Source organism: Aspergillus nomiae (genome assembly GCF_001204775.2).
Source record: "Aspergillus nomiae NRRL 13137 chromosome Unknown contig00013, whole genome shotgun sequence".
In the NCBI taxonomy this organism is placed as follows: Eukaryota; Fungi; Ascomycota; class Eurotiomycetes; order Eurotiales; family Aspergillaceae; genus Aspergillus; species Aspergillus nomiae.
In genome coordinates this window covers 47,185-70,961 of record NW_015378068.1, presented here as the reverse complement: position 1 = coordinate 70,961, position 23,777 = coordinate 47,185, and the positions used below count along the sequence as shown (strand labels likewise).

At 50.0% G+C, this 23,777-nt stretch overlaps 9 protein-coding genes across 9 annotated transcripts; 3 read left to right on the top strand and 6 right to left on the bottom strand.

Moving 5' to 3' along the window:
• Nucleotides 1–327: 327 nt before the first annotated feature.
• Nucleotides 328–2,054, bottom strand: ANOM_001227 (oligopeptide transporter; the record flags this gene model as incomplete). The annotated part of the gene is made up of 3 exons (XM_015546484.1): nucleotides 328–1,321; nucleotides 1,379–1,745; nucleotides 1,796–2,054. 3 exons carry the CDS (start codon nucleotides 2,052–2,054, stop codon nucleotides 328–330), a joined length of 1,620 nt encoding a protein of 539 aa, XP_015411415.1.
• Nucleotides 2,055–3,125: 1,071 nt separating this feature from the next.
• On the bottom strand, nucleotides 3,126–4,442 carry ANOM_001226 (dimethylallyl tryptophan synthase; the record flags this gene model as incomplete). Its single annotated transcript, XM_015546483.1, has 3 exons — nucleotides 3,126–3,270; nucleotides 3,320–4,227; nucleotides 4,266–4,442. The coding sequence occupies 3 exons, from the start codon at nucleotides 4,440–4,442 to the stop codon at nucleotides 3,126–3,128; spliced, it is 1,230 nt and encodes a 409-aa protein (XP_015411414.1).
• Nucleotides 4,443–5,840: 1,398 nt separating this feature from the next.
• On the bottom strand, nucleotides 5,841–8,783 carry ANOM_001225 (uncharacterized protein; the record flags this gene model as incomplete). Its single annotated transcript, XM_015546482.1, has 3 exons — nucleotides 5,841–5,882; nucleotides 5,937–8,178; nucleotides 8,242–8,783. 3 exons carry the CDS (start codon nucleotides 8,781–8,783, stop codon nucleotides 5,841–5,843), a joined length of 2,826 nt encoding a protein of 941 aa, XP_015411413.1.
• A 370-nt stretch (nucleotides 8,784–9,153) lies between these two features.
• On the bottom strand, nucleotides 9,154–10,650 carry ANOM_001224 (DUF1479 domain-containing protein; the record flags this gene model as incomplete). The annotated part of the gene is made up of 2 exons (XM_015546481.1): nucleotides 9,154–10,320; nucleotides 10,384–10,650. 2 exons carry the CDS (start codon nucleotides 10,648–10,650, stop codon nucleotides 9,154–9,156), a joined length of 1,434 nt encoding a protein of 477 aa, XP_015411412.1.
• Nucleotides 10,651–11,227: 577 nt separating this feature from the next.
• ANOM_001223 (uncharacterized protein) lies at nucleotides 11,228–12,180 on the bottom strand (the record flags this gene model as incomplete). The annotated part of the gene is made up of 2 exons (XM_015546480.1): nucleotides 11,228–12,069; nucleotides 12,129–12,180. 2 exons carry the CDS (start codon nucleotides 12,178–12,180, stop codon nucleotides 11,228–11,230), a joined length of 894 nt encoding a protein of 297 aa, XP_015411411.1.
• Nucleotides 12,181–12,536: 356 nt separating this feature from the next.
• Nucleotides 12,537–14,108, top strand: ANOM_001222 (uncharacterized protein; the record flags this gene model as incomplete). The annotated part of the gene is made up of 3 exons (XM_015546479.1): nucleotides 12,537–12,887; nucleotides 12,947–13,183; nucleotides 13,230–14,108. 3 exons carry the CDS (start codon nucleotides 12,537–12,539, stop codon nucleotides 14,106–14,108), a joined length of 1,467 nt encoding a protein of 488 aa, XP_015411410.1.
• A 760-nt stretch (nucleotides 14,109–14,868) lies between these two features.
• On the top strand, nucleotides 14,869–18,565 carry ANOM_001221 (uncharacterized protein; the record flags this gene model as incomplete). The annotated part of the gene is made up of 8 exons (XM_015546478.1): nucleotides 14,869–15,044; nucleotides 15,095–15,328; nucleotides 15,385–16,174; nucleotides 16,683–16,914; nucleotides 17,034–17,776; nucleotides 17,827–17,921; nucleotides 17,967–18,088; nucleotides 18,141–18,565. The coding sequence occupies 8 exons, from the start codon at nucleotides 14,869–14,871 to the stop codon at nucleotides 18,563–18,565; spliced, it is 2,817 nt and encodes a 938-aa protein (XP_015411409.1).
• An 812-nt stretch (nucleotides 18,566–19,377) lies between these two features.
• Nucleotides 19,378–20,283, top strand: ANOM_001220 (DUF3632 domain-containing protein; the record flags this gene model as incomplete). The annotated part of the gene is made up of 1 exon (XM_015546477.1): nucleotides 19,378–20,283. The coding sequence occupies one exon, from the start codon at nucleotides 19,378–19,380 to the stop codon at nucleotides 20,281–20,283; it is 906 nt and encodes a 301-aa protein (XP_015411408.1).
• A 395-nt stretch (nucleotides 20,284–20,678) lies between these two features.
• ANOM_001219 (uncharacterized protein) lies at nucleotides 20,679–22,309 on the bottom strand (the record flags this gene model as incomplete). The annotated part of the gene is made up of 4 exons (XM_015546476.1): nucleotides 20,679–20,980; nucleotides 21,041–21,245; nucleotides 21,308–22,005; nucleotides 22,078–22,309. 4 exons carry the CDS (start codon nucleotides 22,307–22,309, stop codon nucleotides 20,679–20,681), a joined length of 1,437 nt encoding a protein of 478 aa, XP_015411385.1.
• Between the last annotated feature and the right edge of the window lie 1,468 nt (nucleotides 22,310–23,777).

Below are 23,777 nucleotides of genomic sequence, written 5' to 3'. Positions count from 1 at the left end.
TCTAGAGTCATCTTTGATAATTTGGTTTTGTCATAAGCCTTTGATTGGTTTATCACTTAGATTTTCGGATATATTATTATACCTGGCTACTACTGAATTAGTCAAGAAAATATTGGGGTTCTCACTAGAGCAGTTTTCAACTCGATCTCCGACGTGGGTGTATATGCGTACAGAACACCCTGACATATGGATATCTAGCTGTCATGCTACAAACTAGTAAACCATGCTATCACACCAAAGACACAAAAAAAGCCAAACCAGATTCTCCCCATCCACCAAGCTCTAATACATGATATATCCCCACAATATATCAATCTACAACCCAACCTAACGACACTCACCCACAAAAAACCCAAGCACACCCCCCGCCAAAAAATTCTCCAACCCCAGCGTAACATACAACCACGGCACCAACGGATCAACCGTCAAGAACGTCACCGTCATCGCCAAAAGCGCCCCCGCGGACGTCGCCGCCAAATAAACCGCCATAACCAACGACTTCATCGACGTCGGCGCCTGCGTATACGCATACTCGATCCCGGCGACGGCAGCTAGGATCTCCGAGCCAGCGACGAGGATGTACGCAGGGGCCTGGACAAAGACGGAGACCTGGTTCGGGACCCTTCCGCCGAGACAGTCGGGCGCCCGGGGCCGGTCGTAGCAGGGCGGCGCGGCGTAGATGACGCGCTGGACGAAGGCGGCGTAGAACATGGACGTGCCGATGAGGATGAAGCCGGCGGCGATTCTATGTACGTGGCGCGCTGGGATGCCCTGGCGGCGTAGGAGGGGGATCACGACGCGGTCGACGAGGGGCAGGAGGGCGAGGACTGCGATGGTGTCGATGTTCGGCATGATGTCGTTCGGGATGCCGTGGGTTTGCATGGTCGCGGCTTGGGAGATGAAGTTGGTGAGGAATTGCGTGTACGCGGCCCAGTAGATCGGGTACAGGAGGAAGATCTTGCAGGAGGAGAGGGCGCGGCGGAGGTCGGAGATGAAGGTGTCGGTCCAGGGGAGGGGGTTTGCGTGGGTTGCTAAGTCTGATGATGCTGCTTCTGCGAGGTAGCTGGGTCTTGCGTAGTCGAGGTTTCCTTTGTGTTTGATGGCGATCCAGAATGCTCGACATGCGTTGAAGACGATGGAGCTTTCCGGGGGTCTGCTGACGTATTGGTCTTTGCTGGATAGGATGACTGTGAAGCCGATCAGGAAGACTAGCACTGGGAGACTGAATGCGGCGCTGAAGCCGTGCTTCTGCTCGATTGTTGTTGTGAGGAGGGGGCCCAAGGAGCCTATGTTGGTGAATAGATAGAATGTCGAGAATATCCTTGTTGCAGTGTTAGGGTTGACTTTGGGTCGGGGTTATTGGTGGTGTGTCACGTACCTTTCGATTGTCAGAGCCCTGTCGACGATAACCTCTTCCCCTGATTCCAGGACGCGTTTGGCTTCCTTGGGACCTGTATATTGCTCTGCGATGAGTGAACTGACATTCGCCTTGATGCCGCCGGCCCCGAGGCCGATAAAGAACAGGGCCACTAGCAGACCTGCCAGCGACACGCCTAAGTCATGGGCAATTGACAACGAGGACAGGAAGAGCACCATCAAGCCGCAGATGTAGAGCGCAGAAGAGTGGATGATGGTCTTCACTCGCCCGAGGTACTGTTCTGCAACAATAGCGCCCATCACTGGGGTAATGTAACACCATAGCAAGAAGCCCTGGTTCACCATCGTGGCATACGCTTGGCCCAGTCCTAGTCACGTCAGACAGAGCTATAGATAGATATGTTTGATTAGCACGTACCGATTCCACCAGGACGCAGAGGGTCATCTCTCGCGTACTGGAGGTAATTCTGCATTGGCCCGATGGTCCCGAAGAAGGCAAGTCTTTCACACAGCTCGATGGTCGCAACGAGCCATACTGACAGGGGAAGTGAATCTGCGATTCTTCTCGTACCATCGGGAGGCGGCGACATGGCCCCTTCGTGGTGCGCCGCATCATCTGAGCTGGAGCTGATGGAGAGCAGCGGCGTGCGTTCGGTTGCGGGCTCTAGAGTCGGCATCTTGAATCAGAGTGATACCAGAGACCATCACAGATAGTCTAAGGATGTATGGATTATCCTGACGCGCACCAAGAATAGAGATGCTCAACACAGCCAGGGAACTAGTTGCTTATCTAACGTGACTCTTCTTTGCCCTATCACGTCACTACCTAGGAATTAATCCCTGCCATTTGTTCATCTCGCCTATCAATTGATGAACTCAGTGGGCATTTATAAACTCCGAACAGATAACTGAATCATGTTGCCTGGATCTCGGCGTTGGACGTTTGACTTACTCCGACGGGCTTGGATTCGTATATTCGTATCCCTCTTCAAACTCTTCAAACGTGTCCAAGGTACCCATTCCTTCAAAACAAGCACTATAGAACCATCGATTGACATTATCAAATGGAAGGTTTCCAAGTGTGTGTCGGCGTTCAATCGGACTGAAGGTATTCCGATGGCCACTTGTAGTAGGTTCATTCCGAGAGCCGTCAAGTTTACCCCGAAACGAGGGATCCTTGACCATTGAGACTTCTCGCATCTGTTTTTTTTTTTTTTTTTTTTATTGGATCTTACTGTATACCTATCCTGGATTCAAGATTGATGCCTGGATCTGTCTAGAATTGGTTCTAGTGAGTACATTTCTGTTGGCTGAAAGGGTGGAGGAAGGTGGTGATGTTGAGATCACCACTATGGTTGGTTATAAGACGTGGATCAGTAGTGATTAAATCCTGAGAGAAGGTTGTGTAGATATGAATCCCATGATTTGAACAGGTTGCTGCTATAAAATAGACTATGTTTGAATATAAAGAACATTGTTTTAGATGGAGATTGCTTGTGTGATAGATGCCAAAGTTTAGCAAATAAGGGAGGCATACTTGTGTCAAGGTGTGCTCGAATTGAAGGGATGAGATACTGATCCAGAAGTAAGGCGTTAAGAATGACGACAATACTACAAAAATTGGGGATTGCGAGTCATCGGCCCTAGGTTCATACATTCATACCCCCGGAATACCCCTCCGTAGTGAGTTCAGGCCGAAAGAGCCAACAAGACCACATTCTAAGCGCAGGACTCATGAAGACCACACACTAGGAACTACCCGCAGTCAAATGAGACTGGTTGAAGCTGTCCGGCCACTGGTAGTAAACCGTCATATACGGACCAGTTTTCTCCGAGTACGAGAACGACAACCATGCATGCAACGTAACACACTCGGAGATATCAACACCAGGGCTATACCGGTTAGCATATCCTATACCAGAAAGGATGAAAGTGCACTTACAAATACTGCAACAGATTCTCGGTATAGGACTTCGCCAATCCCGCACATCCATGCTTCTCAAAGAACGCAGCCAACACATTCGCAATGTCGCGGTCATTCACATCCGCCAGGGGGAAGTAAATCTTCGACTTCGGGTACTTCCTCCCCGACTGCATCTCAAAGTTATACAAGAACGGCAGCCGAGCCGGCGAGTCACCCGGTTTGGGGGGCTCCCTCAGACCCTGGGGAAGATCGAACGCCGTCCAGAGTTCCTGAAGCAATTCCAGCCCCTTCATGGTCTCTGGGTCGGTCAACCTCCCGCCGAGGGTCCAGTTCCGGGAGAGCGTCTCAAAGTCGAACTGGAACTCCGCGATGTAGACCTTGGCCCGAGCCTTACTAGGCTCCAGCAGATCACAGGCCAAGAAGGTGACGGGAGTCGTCGCCGGATTCACCCTCTCGTCTGCAATGAACTCCTCCATGACAGAAAGACACCCGCTCTCGCCCAACTTACCATTGTCGACCTTGCCCAAGGCAGAGAAGATCAGCTCCGAGATGGGTACTTGCTGCGCGAGAGCCTTGAGCTGCGGATAAATGTAAACCTTGACCAACACGTCTCCCCCCTTCATGTCGATTCCAAATACATGCTGGGATTTCGTTGGTTGTTTCTTCAGCTCATCTCTCTCTCGAAGAATGCTCAGCTCCGTATCGGAGACGGTGAGCCCCGCCACCAAGGAATGGTAGAGCGATAAGTCCATGGTCGCGCCGAGTCGCTTGAACGTTGTCAATGCCTCGTTCATGATGAGCTGGTTACATGGGTCTTGTCCAGTGGTCGCCATGTAGTGCACCGGCTCGAACCCCATCCGGACTGTGTTCTTGTCCTTGGTGAAGTTTTGGCTGAATTCGAGGGTGCCGATTCCGCCGATGGGGCTCTTGTAGAGGCCCGGTCGCTGGGATGAAGGGTACGGACCAGCATGGGGATGATGTGTAGGCCCAACAGGAGGAGATATTGATATTGTTGGTCAATGGGATAGTTAGCTGTGGAGAGCAACTTGGACAGAGTTGGCCCAGCTTGCTGCCACCATTGGTACTGGTCTAGATTGGGAAAGGTGAGGGACTTGGTTAAAGTGTGGTAGGGTTGAGACATTTTGGTAGAGAGTAGGTCGTTGACCTGGACGCTCTTTGGTTTGAATTTCGTAGCACAGAATATAGCAGAGACGCACAACAGGAAAGGCCGAGACCCGGCAGGACAAGCCTTCTTAAACAAATTGCCGGCCGGCCACTAGCTGCAGTCTCGCGTCGTGTAGCTCGGAAGGTCTATATATCTATAACATATTGCCCGGGATAGATCAGATGATCCCTTCCGAATCAGAACGCACGACCGTAAGCGATCTTTCACTGGGACTCAATCGAGATTCGACATAATAGCCATTTTATACCGAAACCTTAGAGTTCACATTAAGACACGCACCTTACTGTACTATATAGAAAATCTTGTTCTACAGTACTGATAATACTCTAAGATTATTTATTAGAGCTGATACCTAAACCAAGGATCTTAATATAGTAGTAGGAGCAGGAGCAGTAGCAGTAGATCCAAGCTGAGGGATCACAGTACCTAAGATAGAATAGTTTAAAAGCGTAAATACTTGATGGTTCATATGTATAGCCTATTCTAATTGGTAGATCATATGCGGAGTACGGAGTAATAGATCGATCTACTCGGCTAATATGATAATATCTGTATATGGTACGTTGATATTGGTAAACTTGATAATCTTTACTCTCTCGATGGAGTTCACCGCAGTGGGAACAGGTCATATTTCTTCCAACTTTAGTCTTTGACCAGAAGAACTTCTCCAATCAACGTACAATATCAGTCGAGTATCTGCAGTCCAATGTAAGTTTTTGCGGCGTTTTACACAGAATAAGCAAGGCTCCCGAACTAGCGACCGCCACCGGTCCAGTTCCGAGTAGAATCTGGTTCTCTATCAAGAAGACCTGGGATGTTCTTCCGATCGGATTGGGATTCTGTAGGATTAAGCGTGGATTTGGCCTTGTCGAGTGTGTATTTGATAAGGCTTTTCTCGTCAGCTGAGGGTGAAGTCAAGAAAATAATATCTCAGGTAGGATGGCCCATGCGCAGCAAACAGAACTGTTCATGGCGAGAAATCTTAAGTCTCGGCCTAGAATCCCCAAGCTGCATGGACTTTCCGCCATGGCTGACAACTCGTGTTCGTATTTTTCAGCCGTCGGATGTGTTCTTAGAGTTGTCGATTTTATTAGAGCCAAACCTGTCCAATCCTATAGAGGCCCATAGGCTCTGAAATAATATTACCTTGGTCAAGGGGAAATGCTTTGAACCCCTTTCTAATCTAACTACTACTCCCTGCAGGGTCTATATCCTGGAGGATGGACTTGGTATGGAGATGCACCATGGGTTTCTTTACCGCCTGTCGTAGTTTACAACTGGATTGGTAGCTATGTCATTATTGATATATTTATGTTCTAGTTCATCTTTCGTCTTCTATGTTCCCACAAGCGACTATGTTGTCTTCCAAACCTGGTTGACCTGTTTTTTCCGGACCTATGATAAAATATTAGCGATCAAACAATGCTACAAAGGGCTAAGGAAACATACCATCGGAGAAAGAATGATCACTCCAATTGTCAGTGCAACAATGGTCATAAGCAACTGCAACTTCGAGAATCCCTTGCCCAGAATGTCAAAAGCCTGGCTGGGTGTCGCTCGGGTGCCAAAGATATCGCCACCAAAGCCGAAAATCAAACTAGTACTCTCAAGAAGTGTTGGCGCTGAGAGAACCTTGTTGATGCCAGCCACATCGCGTGCGTGAGAGAGGTACCATTTACCATCGAACTCGAGGAAGGGGTTGTACTTGAATAGGCCTTCTTCGGCCTCCGTAGCGGTCGGGTCGCGGCCGACGGGCCGGCGGGCATCCAGTACGGGGCGAGGAATGCCAACCAGGGAATTTGTCGAGGGAAGTGTGCAAAGGAGTTGGCGGGTAGTGATACCTTGACGGGTTTGCGTAACAGCCATGTGGGAAATTGGTTCGGGGATGATGAAGGACTGGGACACTACATGTGGAAGGGGCAGTGCGTCAAGGCTAGAGTAGTTGGATGCAGCATCCAGTGGCCCACGGTCATTAGGTATCGAAGACTCATACAGCTCGGAAATCACCAATTGGTAGCCCTTGGCATCCGATGGGTGGACGACATCACCCCAGAAAGAATATGCGAACCAGTTCTCGGACATGGCTGAGGCAATTGGCTGGGTGGTGTCAACGCCACTTTGGGTGCTTGCATGGAGAACCTTGCCAGAGATAGCATCCAGCAGGTAGAAAGTAGCGGATTTATCGCCCACGGCGGTGACAAGAACCAAGTTAGGGTTCAGATACTTGTACAGAACCGATCGATCGCCCAGAACCTTGCCAATCGATGCGACAGGATCATGAGCTGGTCGGGAGGTGGCATGGATGACTCTCTCGCCTTGTGGGGGTAGGAACTCCCAGACGGGGAACTTGTTATTGTTGGCGCTCCAGCCTAGCACGCGACCATTGCCGAGTGTGACAAAAAATCCAGGACGATCCACAGACTCCACGGGAGTACCGTTCTCACTAATCCCAACGACGAGGGGCGCGGGGGAGTTGTTGAGGACGGCGACAGAACGGAGCTTGGTAGTGGCCGGAGTGCGCTTGATGATTTCTCCAGAGGCGACGTTCAATGTGACCGAGCTGCCATCATCTGTGTAGACAGTGGCAAGGCCTGGTTGGGTGACCACTGCGACAGGAGCCCAAGTTTCTGCTTCCGCGGCCTTCACGCTCCAGGAAACAGCGCCGTGGTTTCCGCCATCGAGCGCATAGACACGTCCATTTTCAGTAGCAACGATAACATGTCTCGAGATGCCGAAGCTATCAAGGTTTGAAACTTCGTCGGTCAAGAAACTGGTAAGGATGCGCTTGGGCAGGTCTTGTAGCCACTCAGGAAGATGTTCGAGGTCTTTGATGTGGCGCCTGACACGATGCGCGTACGCCGCAAAAAGGCTCTCATGACCTTCAACCTCAAGCTGGTGAGCCAGCTCCTCCTGGTATTCCTCCTCAGCCCAATTGGCAGCCAAAGCGCCAGCCAAAGCCTCGTATCTAGTCCATTCAGGTTGGCCATTTCGGAGTAACTGCCAGTCACCTGACTCCAAAACAGCAGCCGATCGTACCGCGACGCTATCGCCTTTCGGGACAACTTCTGACACTGCATGCAGCGCGCGCTCCATCGGAGGCGACTGAAGAGGCCACCTCCCCAAGATGGCATGAGAGGCAGAAGATACAACAGTCATTTCCGACTGCGTGATCCGGGTAAAGTAAACATTTGCATCCTTGGTACTTGTAGAAAAGGCAGACCATCCTTCCAAGCGAGGCAGATCGTAGGCCTTGGATACAACTGCGGATTGCAAGTTGACGTGGTAAACCTCAGCCCAGGATGTAGATTGCGTTTGGTAGTGAACCAGAAAATGGGGCAGCGAGTTGAGTTTCTTCGGAGCGTGAACGGTGATTGAACGAATCTCCTCGCCACTGGTGTTGTCGATATTGATGGCGCTAACTTGCTTCGTACCAATAACATTGACTTTGAGTACTTTCTGAGCCTTATCTGCCCAGACAATCAGAGGCGAGGCGGTGTTTGCGCCCACGAAAAGTACAGACTCGGGCCCGGAAATGTCACCTTCCGAGTTCAAGGTCAATTGCTGGTTCTGACGACCGGTCAATAGGTCCATAGATGTAACCTTGATCTTATAGCCCTTCAGAAGAGCAGATTGCAGAGAAATATAGAAAACGTTGGTGGAGGAGGACGAGACTTGGAAAGGGAGATCGCCACTAGATGAGTGCCCACCAAACGTCAGCACTGGAGATGACAAACCAGACTATCTGGGGTCGAACCTTTCGTCTTTATATTCCCATTTGACCTTGCCCGAATCTCCATCCAGTCTTCTAACAACCCCCGCCTTACCTCCGAAAAGCGCAATCGTGTCTTTAACGGCAGAAGGCGAGGCGGCATCCTCTAGCTCCAGCAGCTCCAGGTCTGCCACATGGTCGTCGGAAAACCAGCTCTCCCAAATCAATTTACCATCCAGGGCGCTCCACGATGACAGATAGTCGCCCACTGCGCTAACAATGGCATTGGCCCCATCGGAAGCACGTAAGAGGCCGCTGTCAGCGGCTGCAGCGGATCGGGAGACATTTTGCCTCCACACCACCGACCCATCCCTAGGATTTACGGCACCAAGGAGCAATTTCTCAGACAAAGTGTAGAGCAGGGATGCATCAGATGAGGACGAAGGCTTGAGGAAGAAGGTCGAATGGGACGAAGCAGGACCGAGTAGAGCATGATGGAAATCGATATGGTCGACCTCGTCGCGATATATAGCCAGCGCCGAGGGAACGCACGAGGCGAGCAGAAGGAGCGTCGCCTGTAGCCGCATGGTTATTACCTCAACAGAAAACTGGTCATGGGGGTCGCGAAGGATAAGTTAAGAAATGACAGTATGACCTGCTGTAGTGTTGTTCGGGATTCCTGTTGGTCAAGGCTGCGGGCGGTGATCTCAACTGGCGCTAGTGGAGCTATGAACTGATGGAAGCAAACATATCAAACTGAATACTGGACTGGCCGAGCTTTACTATTCCATTCCAACTACTACCTATACTACGTACTTTCGCTGTCTAGATAATGCAATTCTTTCGATTTATATAATTCAACCGCTATGGTAACTGATACGGCCACCTATACGCCTAAATGACACCAACAAATTCACTATACAAAATTGGAGAAAAACAAGAAAACAATATAACACCTCATCGACCAAAGCATGCCTTGTTAGCAGCTTCAACAACCTGTTTTTCGCCCTCACTCATGTCAGAGGTAACCTCCCATGGCTGATTGCCTAGGCCCATAGCACGCAAGCCCTCAGGGTTGAGCGAGTTCCAGTCAAGTGCGCCCTTGAAGCCGCTCTCGCCGGGTCCACCAGCACCTGGAAAGTCCCAAGGCGGGGAGTAAGCTTGAGCTGCCTGGCGTTGCTTGAGCAGATAATCGACGTTCATGTCGCACATAGGAGTGGCAGGGATATAGAGTACACTCGAGTCACCTTTGCCCTGATGTTCCTTATCAACTGAGTGCAGAGAGTCACAGTGCCAAGCGACATAGTCACCAGGTCCCACCTCAGGTACCGACACCATAGTGCTTTCAAGCTCCAGGTGTGGGTGGGTGACGGGGTTGTATTCCTGGCAGGCACCGGGAACAGACCCAGGGAAGGTGGCATCCAATGCCGGCTGCAGTGTTTGCGTATCAAAGAATGGCCTGAGAATAGTATAGGCGGTGCTGTGAACAATCATAGGACACACATGCAGCGAGCCCTCACCTGGGGCTGTTTGGGACATGGAAAGCCACCCTTGGAAGAACCTCAGCATGGAGCAGGCGCCGGCGCCGTTGTACAAGTCCATCTTGGCCGAGACGCGATGCTTTGCGTCCCACGGGTCGTATTCTTCCCATTTACCCTCGAGGATATTGGTATAAACGCGGGAATACTCAGGGTCTTCCCACCGTTCGAGCGAGCCACCATCGATATGGGGGCCAAGGGTGAACTTGGAATCACCAGGCATGCGGATCCGGAGTCGATCGGCGTATGTGAGGGGGTTTCGTGTGGAAATTTTGGTTTTGGGGTCAGATGAATGCCACAAACGCTGCAAGAAGCGCTGCGTATCAAGCATGTTAGGGTGCGCCCGGGCTTCCGCCTGTGCTTGGGTCCAATACAACTCGTATACTGCAGGCGAATCTGGTGGGAAAGCCTTCACACGCTCTTGGTTGGCAGCAACATAGTCCTCAACGCGCTCCTTATACTCTCTAGCCATTCCACGGGGTAGCACATTTCTGATTACTACTGTTCCACGGTGGCGGATTTCCGCCAGGACCTTCTCCGGTACATTTCCAGAGACAACGTCCGCGTAATCCACAGAAGGAATAATCTGGCGTAGAGTTAGCGACGCTGCCCGCAAAATCCATCACCACTTAGAAGATAGAAAACATACATCGCTTCCTTTTGACTTGATCTTATCAACTTCCTCTTCTAAGCTAGGCAGTAGTCTCTTCCAGCTTTTCTTCAGCGCGGCTTCGTTTTGCTCGAAATATTGCAACTTTAAATCCCTGAAGCGCGATGGAAGAGGTTCTGGTTTGTAATCTGGTCTCAAACTGGGGAAAACGCTCGAGATATCTCCCGCCGCCTTGGTGGTTTGAGCGGAAGTCGAAGTGGACACAGCCCGAACCGCTGATCGGGAGAGAAGTCGTGACATTGCCATATTGTGTGGATCTGCTTAGAGTATAGAAATATCTGACTTTCCTATCTTTTTACGATGGGGTCTTTGCGACTTTATATGGCTCGCAATTGCCCCAGGGCTCAAGTACAGATGTGGAGATATTGTCGGAAACACCTGAAACGGAAGTCGATCCGACTACCATGTTAGGAAGGCAACCGCTCGACTGATGTCGTTCCCGGTTCGATCCCGGGTGCGACTACTTCTCTTTTTGCTGTTGCGTCGTTTATGGGTGGAAGGCCGCCGAGCCGGAAGCCTCAGGCACCCAGGTGTGAATAACCTCATGTCGGGTATATCATAACACTCTCTGTTCATCCGTTTTCTTACACGCATACGCTTCTTGTGTGCACAACAGCTCTATACTACCAGCATGAAATTCAACACTATCACTAGCTCTTATCACTACCCCTTATTATCGGCACTATTACTATTTCTATAACCATTATCTAAATATAGTCAGATTTTCCTAACTCGCTATCATGTCCAAGACACCGCAAAACACATCGTAAATGCGATAAATTACTACTTCATGTTTCAAAACCCATACAGGACAAAGAAATAATCACACCTGCGGCTGAGTACAAAATTTTCGTGCATCCCAGCGTACCCGTCGCAAATGTCGATTGGGATCCTTAACCTCATTTCTCGCGTGCAACCACCGCCCATTGTCCATGAGGATAATCGATCCCCGCGGCAACATCTCTGGCGTGAGATTCAGAATCCGCTCTTTCGCCGCAGGTCCCAGCAGGACGCGCTTCAGCTCCGCCAACGCCTTGGCCGCCTCCTCACACAACGGCGTGACAATATCCTCCCGAAACCGGAGTTGCGTCGCATTGCTGTTGGGGTTAATCGTGAGCAGATTGCCCACGATCTCCGTCTCACCTTGCGACTTGATAAATTCTGGTGGAACAGTGATGCGATAGTTCGGCGTAAACAGCCACTCCCTCGCAAAGGGGGACAGCAGCGTCAACAGTTGATCAACATTCAGCACGGACAAAGTGCCTCCACCACACTGATCTGGTTGGAGAACCTGCAGTGCGAAGAATCTTGGCGGCTCGGCTTCATAGCTGCAATCGGTATGCCAGGGAAACTCTTCCGTTGTCTCCGAGCGCGCTTGATGGTTATTACTCTGGAAGGAGTCCGCGGAGGGACGGATATCCCACATCCAGCCGCGGTTGGCAGAATGGGTGAGTGGGAGGCCGTGGGCGTGGCTCTTGTGGAGATTTAAGAGGAGGTTTTGAATATATCTACTCTCGTCGTCGGGAAAGGCGAGGTGCATGTGCAGAATACCTTCATTTTGGAGGGTGTGGTTGACGGTGTCTAGGTGGGAGGATTCAGAGGCCAGGGTCGGGCCGGGGACGGGGATGCTGGGAATTGAGTGGATTGAAGAGGTGGATCGGGGTTCTGTCAGTTGGCAGTGAGTATAGTGCGTGTAAGTGAGTATGCGGGCAATTGAGACGTACTGTGTCTGAACAGTTTGGAGGCCGAATGAAGAGGGCGTGATAATCGCTGCATGATGGCTGGCTGCTGACTTGGGGCAAAGAAAGAAAGTCCGGTTCAGCCAAAAGCCAACAGAGAATGAATCTCCATCATGAACGCCACAGAAATACTGGAGAAAAGCCAGCTTTGCGGTGAGTATAGGATGGTATTTTCAAATTTGCAAAATACGAAACGCGCCACGATGATCGATCCGTCAGGGACGAACTCCGTCCAAGCGTCCAATGAAAAGAAATAGCATCTCGTAAGGGCAATGATCCAGCTCGCCACTCTCCGATGGAGGATCCACTTCAGCTGAAAGTATTTTGAGGACCTAGCATCCCGCGTAGCAAGCCTCGGAAGACTTCTCCAACACACCTCATTGTCTATACGCCATGAAGAAACCATCCTGTGCTCTGCACACCATCCTCCTCCCCTCCACATCTGGGGAGCAACATATCTTTCCGCAAGATAGTGACGCGGCGACCCGCCAGGCCCTCATCAACAAGCTCCGATGCAACATGCTCAAATGCAGTCCTCCAGAAACCTGGGGGGCTGGCGATATCTACGAAACCTGTTCTCCACATCCAGTCCTCGTATCCCCCACTCACAAAAAACAGCTGCAAAGCCTTAGCGAAGCTTTATCGACGGCGATTGTCGATGTCGTAAACCGATGGTGGAGTGATGCTGGGGCGAGATTTCCAGAGCGCATGCCAATTGAGCCTTTTGAGGAGGACTTATTGCGGGTATGTCTGTCTCTGGTTGGGAAAAAGGCTCTGCGATTTCTAATCATCTACTCGAGTAGTGGATGGACTCCCAACCAGACAGTGTTATTCGTCCCTTTGAAACCTGCACGGGGTCATGGCGACCGGATATGCTGCTCGAACCGGCAGTCGACGGGGGAATTGAGAATTATCGCATCTGCGAGATCAACGCTCGCTTCTGCATGAATGGGTTTCTGGTTACTGCGTATGGGCAGCAGGCACTGCTTGATATGGGCGTTGGGCGGAATGGACTCAAGGGTGTGACAGATCCAGAGACGGTAAGTCCCGATGATCTCCATGAAGAGTAAAAGCTGAACGGGCTAGGTGAAAAATGGACTGAATAGTCTCTACAATCCCAGTCTACCGCTGCACTTCTGTAAGGGTGAGGAACCTGGGTATGACATTCATCTCTACCGCCACTACGCAAAATCCCTCGGGATCCAGGTACGGCTCATCGATCCGGCTGATTTGCGTGTACTCGAGTCTCCTACGTCGCCTGGCGGGTATAAATTGTACTGCCTGGCACAGGAGAATGCCGCTGCTACCGTCGCCAACGAAAACGATGAAATCCTCGAGGAAATTCACCAGATCGGATTGGAACTGCACCAGAGGGAGCTGGCGAGGATGACTCCCCAAATGCTTCAGCAACTCAGCCTGCGATGCTTCAACGACATGCGCACCATTCTTCTCGTCCACGACAAGCGATTACTCGGCATCATCATCCAAGAACTCGACAATTTAGTCACGCGCAACGTGCTCACCCCCGAACAAGCCACCATCCTCCACCAAGGCATCGTTCCCACCATCATCCCCGGCTCGTCACAACTCTCCCACTTCATCGCAGAATGCCGTAAGTCCTCCCTCCAAGACGCCTATCTCCTCAAACCTGTCCGCAGCGGCAAAGGAGCCGGCATCCTCTTTGGCGACGAACTCGGCCGGGATGAATGGTTGTCGAAACTGAAGTCTATGCGTGACCCTTCTCTACAGCGGGGGAAGACGACGTATGTGATACAGCGGCGCATTGAACACGGACTTTACGAGGTGCTCCTGCGCGAGAGCGACGGTGTGCAGCGCTACCCCCTGATCGGCACTTTTATGATGGTGCATGGCAAACTCCTGGGCCTCGGGCTATGGAGAAGCGGCCCAGGGCGGATTTGCGCGCTGAGCTTGGGTGGTGGCTGGATCTGTTCAGTGGAAGAATAAAGTGGGTCTGCATGGACTTTGCGAGCTGAATGGAACCAAATGATGCGTTCTCAAATACGTACCATGTTCACATCCGTTGACCGGCATAGCGGGTCATGATCCTTCAAAACAAGAGTCGGTCGCTAAGTGTGTTCAGCCTGCAGAAACAATATAGAGTTAGAGCAAAGAAACATATGGTGTAACTAGTTGCCAAACGCATGCATCAAATAGTGCTTCGCCGAGGAAGGGATCCTGAAAGTCAATACTGAAATGCAAAAGTCAAAAGAGAGAGAGAGAGAGAGACGGGAAACCCATTGCCGGAGATTCCGGATTTTTCAGCATTCACCGTCCTTTCCTGCTCGGGGGAGACTACAACGAGTTAGCTTCGATAGCCGGGGAACCTGGAAGAAGCTAAAGATGAGGCATCTCGGGATCTGGGTGGATCTCCATCACTTCGGCAATGCTCCATGTGGGTCGCATCAGCTAGCGTGAACCTTAGTAGGGACGGGAAGTCATGTGACCAATCAGGATGATGTCTTGAGGACCCTCAGACCCAGACCTCGAGGGACCTACAATCTTGTGATGATCTTGTAGAACATTACCCGATCGGGGGTCGTGAAGAACGTGGCAAATTCCCTCATGCTTGGGTCAGATCTGTGAAGCTGATCTCGATATGCAAATTACTAGCGTATTACCGCCGATGGGTTGAAATCCCCAAGGTCTAAAACCCGAGTACGGGGCCATGACCGTGATTTTCCATCTTCGATGTTCGAAGTTCACAATGGATGCCGAATGTTATTCTCTCTCCGATGTCCTGGCCATTGCCAGTGTTCATCCCTTCTACTCTGACGTTGTCTATCCTCCTACTCGTGAGGAGTTGCCCTCTCTTCTCACCAAGGCAAGGGACTCGGGCAATGGCGAATTGTTATCATTTCCTCTAACCCACAAAGAGCAACTGTACTACAATCTCGTCAATTCCCCTCCAATGTTCTCTACTGACTGTCCAGATATTCACAAATCGCACGCCTCACCCTCGATAAAGACCCGCGCAATGGCTACCGACTTGGCACATACATCAGCACAACGGGTGGAGGTTCAGGAGGACCGCCGATGGTCTTTGCGACTGATTCAATTGAAACTCGTAGGCAGCGCGCTGCATTTGGTTCATTGATGCAAACCAGCGGGGTTCTGAGTCCCGGAGACTGGATATGCACAATGCACACAGCAGGGCATCTCTACCGGTGGGTTTTCTAACTGATTTGGGGTGGTTCATCCTTCAGGGGCTAATATCAGCCAGAGCCCTTGACCTCATGACAGAAGTGTTTGAAGCCTCCGGCGCCACAGTGCTCTGCGCAGGAAACGAAATGCCCCTCGACAAGGTGGTTCTGACGATTACCGAATTCGGCGTCAACGCCGTCGCCGGCGATGCAGGGCAGTTGGTCCAGCTGGCGCAATACGTTGCCGGACTGCCCCACACGCAAAAGCACACGCTGCAGACTCAGATCAATAAAGCGCTGTACACCTCGGAGCCCATGACACCCGCACAACGCAGCTTCCTGAAATCCGTCTTCTCCAATGTCGCCATCTCCTCCGTTATTGGCAGTGCAGAGGCCGGCCCGTGGGGTGTTTCAACAGGTGAGATGACCGAGAGCGTGTCGCAGCACAATTACGAAGACTTTTTATATGACGATCGTCTCATGCATCTGGAAATTCTGCCCTCCTCTATTCTGGACCCTGGCCGCACAGAGAAGACACCGACTGCTCCCGTTCCGGACGGTGAAAAGGGCCTCTTGGTCCAGACCTCCCTACAGCGTCTGCGTAACCCTCTTGTGCGCTACGTTTGCGGCGATGTTGCCTCCTTTCACCCCCTCCCCGCATCCATCCAGTCCCGACTAACGCCCGAGGATGCATCGCACCTCCGTGTCGCGCGCGTCTACGGCCGTGACCGAAACATCAGTTTCGACTGGTATGGGGAATACTTTGAATTCCCGGTCGTGCAGCGCTTGTTCCAGACCGAGTCCTGGGGCATTCTGCAGTACCAGGTCATCCGGCGGTATCGCGAGCCGGACCCGCAGAAGATTAGCGTTGTGCTTGAAATTCGTCTACTGCGAGACTCGGGCGCTGGCAAGATTAGTGATTTGGAGTTGACGCGGGAAATTAAGACCTTTTTCTACGTATTCGAGTGCAACGAGGAGCTGTTTGAGCTCAAGCTCTTGCCTGACTCTAGCGAGTTTATGCGCAGTACGACGGGTAGGAAGGTGATGAATTTTGTCGACTTGACCAGGACGTGAATAGAGGAACAGGCTAGTCCGTAGAGAATGACAGAATAAGATGTTCACAGTGAGCCAGCCAGTAGAATTAAGCCAAGACGATTTGCTCTGGTATTTTACCAGTGTGTTTTTTGAAAGATAACATATACCAAACCCATTGGGCTGGACCCACTGTCAACAAGAGCTGAAAAGTATATTTTACTTCCCATACGCAACCACAGGACTACACGTGATCAATGAAGTGGTCTGCATTTTATAAGAGATTGCTACTGAGCTGTTGGAGTCTCCTCAATTGCCCACTCTTGCTAGGACACTCAAAATGCAGACCCAGCGGGGCTTTCCAAATGACCCCATTTTCAACCAGCTTCGCAGGCTAGCCAAGCAGTCGCCGGGCGTGTTATTCCACGATGAATATGGTGTTGATGCAAGATATAGCGACTTGATCCGTGATGTGATCCACCTGCGGGAGATCTTACGAGGGCATCTCCCGAGTGCTTCATTCGACGAGCAGGGTTGTCTGCGAGAGGATGCCAAATCGATTGCGTTTCTGGCCTATAGTGGATATAGCTTTATTATCAGCTTTTTTGCCATTGTGGCTTTGGGGGGATATGTGTGCCTTTATGTAAGTCTTTTGTCTATCGTAACAGTCTGATAATATGGTATTAAACTATGACAGCAACGGGGCTGAATGCGGACGAGGCACTCTACTTTCTGAAAAAGACCAAAGCAGCCTATATTTTGACCGAGAAGAGAACGCTCGAAATGGCTACGACATTTACAGATCATGCCCGAAACGAGGGCCAAAGGGCGACTTTGATCACAATCAGCAGAGCGGATCCCGCCACAGCGACCATCTCCAGCTCGACAGAGTTCGAGATCAACCAGGAGCTGACCTTTCCAGAAACAGCTGGCTGCCTGATTCTATTCACATCCGGCACAACCGGGCCCCCAAAGGGTGTTGTTCTCCCCCGGAAAATGTTCCACTACGAAGAAGATATAACACCCGCAACGCTCTATCTCGCATCCTGTCCCCCGCACTGGATAGGCGGAACAGGACTGATTGACAGTGTGCTTATCGGTGAAAACCTGCATATGTTAAAGAGTGAAGCCCCTCCTGCCCGGTTTTGGGAAGTGCTGAGGGAAGGAAGAGCCACAGAAATGGCCATATCCCCGACGATGCTGAGACGTTTAATGGAGTACTACCAGGAAAATATCAGCCATCTTGCTGCTGAACAACGGAATGAATATATCAACGGGGCGAAGAAACTGGAACGGGTAATTGTGAGCGGCTCGATGCTGAGTCCGTTTACTTGGCGCTTCTTTGCTGATTTGACCGGTATGCCCATTATCAACGGTTACGGGAGTACAGAGATGGGTGGGGGTGTCATTATCAACCCCCCTGGTGCGGCCTATAAGCAGGTGTGTACATGGTATTATTCCCATCTCTATTGCCCTGCTAACATAGCCAGGGCTATATTGGTAAAGTCATCCCGGGGAGAACAGTAAAGCTGTCCCACGGTGACCATGGGGAAGTCCTCGTCAAAAGCCCAATCAGATTCTCTCAGTAAGACTATCTTCCATCTTCCTAGTCATTTACTTACACAGACAGTTACATCGGCGATGAAGCAGCCACTCGTGCCGCCTTTGACGAGGAGGGATTCTACAAAACGGGCGATCAAGCCCACCGCGTCGGTGATGATTACTATTTCGACGGAAGGATTTCATCCGACTGTAAGCTCTTCTTCTATCCCCTATGTCCCCATCAGAGTAACCAACCAGACAGTTGTTCGCTTCCACGAATACACGATATCCATTCCCGAGCTAGAAAGCCAACTCCTGGATCTCTCATATATCACCGACGCGTACGTCCTTCCGGTCAAAGACCACGGAGCTGGCGGGTTAGTAGCCGCTCTTGTGCGCCTTCAAAAGCAAGAGGGTGAAAGCACTACCCTGAAGCAGATACGCGATGACCTCGCTGCGACTAATCTGCCGTCGTACAAGCTGCCTACCCTCTTGCGGGTTCTCCAGAACGAGGAACAAGTCCCGTTGACGTCGTCCGACAAGGTGTTGAAGAAGGAGTGCCTCCGGAAATTCTTCCACATCTCCGAGTACATACCGGATCCATATGCCGTGGAAGGTGTCGAGTATTGGGGGAATCAGCTTGATCTGGCTACTTCGTCGCGCGTGTTTGACTGGGGAGGTTTATAAGCTGTCAGACTGGATAGTCACACACACACACACAATAGAAGATAAACAATCAAGATTTACGAGTCAAAGGCGTTTGAACCATTTACTCACCCATATGAAGAACCATAACATCCAGGTAGTTGGATATGTTGGGATGGTCAGTACTTAAGCAATGAGTTTCGTTCTCACAAACCGTAGTCCCCTGGGGCTGCATCAGTGTAAGGGAGCCTCAACTTTGCACTTCTCCCTGCTTAATTAACACAGCTAGATTTTGAATGTAAACAAAATTTATAATAGCAGGCAAAATACGAAGGGTCTATTACGATCTGAAAATGGGAGACAGAGGTCATGTGATAGAAGAAAGGGAAATTGTCATTAAATAACTGACACCCATATGGTGCATCGTCTCTCTTTCTGTAACAGGCCCAAGGCCATATTGAGGCACGGGCTCTCATATTTTTATCCCTAACTCACGAGATCGGTTGAAGATCCACTTGGAAAGTGTATGTGGTACAGTGTGTGTGTGTGTGTGTGTGTGTGTGTGTGTGTGTGTGTTTGTGAAATCATTTACCCTGACCTCTCACGAACGATATGCAGGAATCCCCACTAGGGAGGTAATAGATGGCACCGTGCATAAGCAAGCCCCTGCACCAGGTTCTAGTAGAAGTTGTCACTGTTGACCCCACCTTAGGCCTACACTATCGTACGTTGCTGCCTGTACAGAAAGCCCTAAGACAACTTCCCTCCCTGCCCTATTGATTTTAAACAAGGACAAGTGAACCTATTATTCTGCTATCTCTATAGATCCCACAACACTTAAACCGTATCACACTATGTCCACCCTTGAAGACCAGATACGCAGTCGAGAACGATTCCGCCTCAATCATATAGGTGCTATTGATCTTGATCGGGAAACGTGTGGCTATGACAATGACAACACCTTCTGGCGTCATTTCAGGCTATTTACGAAAAATATTGCTAGTCGCTACACTAGGTCCGGCCTTCCAATAATCTTTTACGAATATGACATGCGTGAACTATGGTACATGATCATCCAAGGTGCCAAAATCACGGATGCCAGCCACCCCGCGCAGGATCGCCTGGCAAACCAAATCTTGCACGCTCGAGGAATGGGCGTGTTATCTCGCCGGAATAAAGCCTCGGGAGTCGAAGAGGAGGCATCGACTTCCGATGGAAAGATTTGGGTCGATCTACCCTTCCTTGCGCAGGAGTTCCAAGCAGCCTGGAAGACAGCCGATAAGCTACCAGCGAGACAGCGACATAACCTCAGCGCCTTTATAGCCCGCATCAGTGCTTGGGGCATCTGTGACCCAGAATTGTTCGTTTGTGCTCTTTCGATTTTCAGGGATACGTTCGAGACGCGCAGGCCGTTGACTGCTGCCAACGACCAACAGGGTGGTGACTTGCTGCCCATCACTGACCTGCTACCAGCAGCGGTAGCCTGGTTTGAGCTGTGTGCCTACAAAATCGAAAGCCTTTGTCTTGAGGCCCAGGGATTTGAGACTTCGACTATTGGTGATCTTGCTAGAGAAGCGCAAGTTTTTCCGGACACCGGTTTCAGCACTTCTAGGTGGCTCTTCTGGAGGCGACGTTTGGAGGCGATCAGCCATTGTGACCATGCTGAGACGGCGGCTTTGGCACAGCGGGGTTGGAGGGTTATGCAGTCTTGGGGTGAGAGAATTTTAGCCATTGATACCAGTAATGACTTCGGCGAGTAGCATGCAGGATTCTATTGACACTGTTATTCGTTTACCTTGTTTAATACATCTAAACTAGCTGTGGTTTACCGACTCTAAGGAAGGATTTACTAACTCTTCAGAAAACATCACTCCGGTTTAAAATAGGTCTAAAACAGTCATTACGAGTCTGACAGAGTATCTTCGGTTGGATCTTCTAACTGCAGATATATTTCTCTAAGCATTTATATATGAGGAAAAATATAGTGGTAATGGAGTATGCGATCTAGATGGAAGAAGATTATTGGGATGTTTTCTTGACTAAGTGACCTGCCACACTGTATAACTTTGATGCAGTGGACTGTTTTATGTTCTATGTAAATTCATGAAACGTGAAATTTTTCCGTTGTATATAAGCACTTCCACAAGGCGAACCCTCAATCGCTAGCCTCCTGTACTGGTTCATAGTTATGGCGGGGTCGAACAAACAAAAACAGTGGCAAGGATAGACCAGCTAGGGTGGAAGCCACTACAAAGGGAACTCCAGTGTACTCAGTCCCGAACTTCAATCCCAAAGTAAAGGCGCCTGAATATAATGGGCCTACTAAGGAAGAGCTCAAAACGTGGAGGATAGTGAAAATGGAGTAGACAACACTGATTTCATCCGGAGAAATGACCATAGTCACAAGAGACCGCAGTGCCGACTGAAGTCCTCCCCCTGTCGACATCAGAATGACTCCTAGAAGTGTACAGTTTAGTGATTTATAGTTCTGAGGCATGGATTAGATTGAAGGCATACCTATGATTGCAACGGGTATAGAAACGCCCAGTCCGAGTAACAAACTGCCCAAACTAAGCATAGTTGTACTGGCAAGAGATATCGTAAAATCCGCTGCATATGCATTCATTCTGAAACGAGCTAAGAGCATCCTACTTATTTGCGGAAGAAGGATGATCAGGAACACAAACTGGACAGCCTCTCCGAGAGCCCATAAAATGTTGGCCTGCTCATGGTGTCAGCTTTTTGACTCTTATTCTCCCTGCGAGGTCGAATTCAAACACATACCTGAGCAAATTCCCAGTCATACCTTTTCGAAATGTACAGCAACAAGACCATAGCAAGCGAATCCTCACAGAGCTCGCCCAAGAACGACATCGATAATAATACGATGAGCGAAGAATTCCCGTAGACAACCCGTGCCCCTTCATGGAATTGCTTCGCCAACAAGAGGAGACGAGATCGAATACTAGCCTGTTTGCTGCTAAGGGATCCATCGGGACTCAATGTACCCATACCACGCGCATTATGTTGTCCTGGGTTGAGCACGGCGTTCTCATTCAGAGAACTCTTGGTGGAGAGGTTTGGTGCAAACGGGACGGCAAACACTGCGAGAAGAATGCAGAGTAATCCTAAAAGCCATGGCACCCACACATTACGGGTCATGAGGAACGAGCTCACGAGCTGGGCTAGGATGGCCGCTGCAATTGCCATGGCGCGAATAACCAAAAAGGTTGATGTCCGCGTTTCAGCCGTAGTCACGTCGGTGGCCATTAAATGTATAATAGTAATGATGATGGCAGGACCCCCACCAATGACTTCGAATAAGGGCGCAAGCAGGATGAGGCGGATCGGGGCCGAGTCTGAGAACCAGCAGATGAGACAGCTCCATGTCTCTTCACACAGGACTCCAAGTAACGCCAATTTCAAGGAAAGGTGGCGGCCATATCTTTCGGCGAACATACTCCACGGAATCACGAGAATGGCTATCCAGCGTTACATTTGCATGGTCAGCATAGAAATGAGATATAGCACATTAAGGGTTATTCAAGATGTACTCGGTAATGCCCCAAATACTCTCTCTGCACCCTTGAGGAAGGCCAATTCCTCTTGGACAGCCTTGCTTTTGCAACCTTCCCTTGCTGGTGTGTCCTCCGAGTTCCATGGCAGCATACGGTGGCAGATAATAGTCTCGTAAATTTGGGTTCGTGGGGCTTGTTGAATATTTTCTCCTAGGAAAAACAGAAAGGCCGTCAGATAGAGCAAAAGTAGCACACGCTTCGACCGCATATTGTCATTTTCATGGGACGTCCAATTGTGGTGACAATACTTGGTGGGAAAGTCAGAGAGATCAAATGTCCGGTTTGGGGCGGCAATGTGGGAATGTCTCGAGTACTGGATTCCATGCCCGGATCGTACTTTTGAACTGGTCCCCTAAACAGTTCCTTACAACACGCTAAATCTGACTCTTATCTTAGGTCCACTCATCAGAACTTGCCCATTGGTAGCACTCGGAAGGAACAACAAGGATTGTAGCCCGACCCATATAACCGGACAGATAAGGCGATGCGAGACTAAAGAGATATTGGGGCTTGTCGTATCTACTAGTACATAAGTGATTGCTTAGCCAGCAGGAAAGGCAACAACGACTATATATTCTCCATATAACTACTTATACTTAGGCTTACACATAATCATATTTGATCATAAATAAAAACGTATTCTAAAATTAGATCAAGCCATCAGATCAGACCTTACACATCGTTACGAGTGTCTACTGTGTTAGAATTCGTGCTAAATTACTAGACAGAACGGAGTTCCACATCTCTAACAATAACTATCTGATACCCCTGTTGATGGCCAGAATGTCGGTCACTATTTGGTCTAATTTACTTAAGTTAGTAATTTAATAATGAAACAAGCTTTAAACATATTGCATCACCGGTCCGTGGATATACACACAACTGCCTTCTAACATTCTATATGTTGCTGTATGAACGACATTTACGCTGTTCCTGGAGCCATTGCATGGATTCTGCCTCACCGGCGAGGCATCTGCATAACTAGACATCTGTCCAATAGTTAGGCTCTAACAGGGTAGTACATATGATCTGTAATCTGTGTATTACTCTTCCAGAGACCTATGTTATAAGAACCAACCAAACTATATACAGAATGTGACAAACGAATTGCTGGACAGCCCTAGAGGCTGCCATCCTTCCAGGGCCTATTGTGAGTTGGCCCAGAATGACTTTAAGAGCCCACGATCACCGTCTCGTAGTTTTCCTGGCTCTTCCACCTCCACTAGTGGACCGCATTCGAAAACAGCAATACGGTCGTATTGAGTGATGGTGTCGAGTCGATGCGTCACCGTCAACACAGTATGTTGGCCAAACGTTTTGTTCCAGGAAGTTCAACAGTAAGGTCTCTGTTACTCGGTCTGTAGACTACTCGTACGCTTGTCAACTATCAAAATCCGTTTCTCAGCATTCATCAGGAAGCTGCGTCCGACGCAAAGTAGTTGCTTCTGACCATGGCTAAGAGGTGATGCATCCATATCGGAATCCAAGACACCTCGTAACGACACTATTTGCCATAATTCCAATGACTCCAAGACGGCCTGTAACTCTTGTCGGAGTGGACTAGCAAAGGATCGAGCTTTTGTCAAATACTTCCAGGGAAGATCACGGGGGTCTGAGGAATAGTGTTGCATAACTATGGATCGTGCCGCGTCGCACAACAGGGTTGAGATATCGAC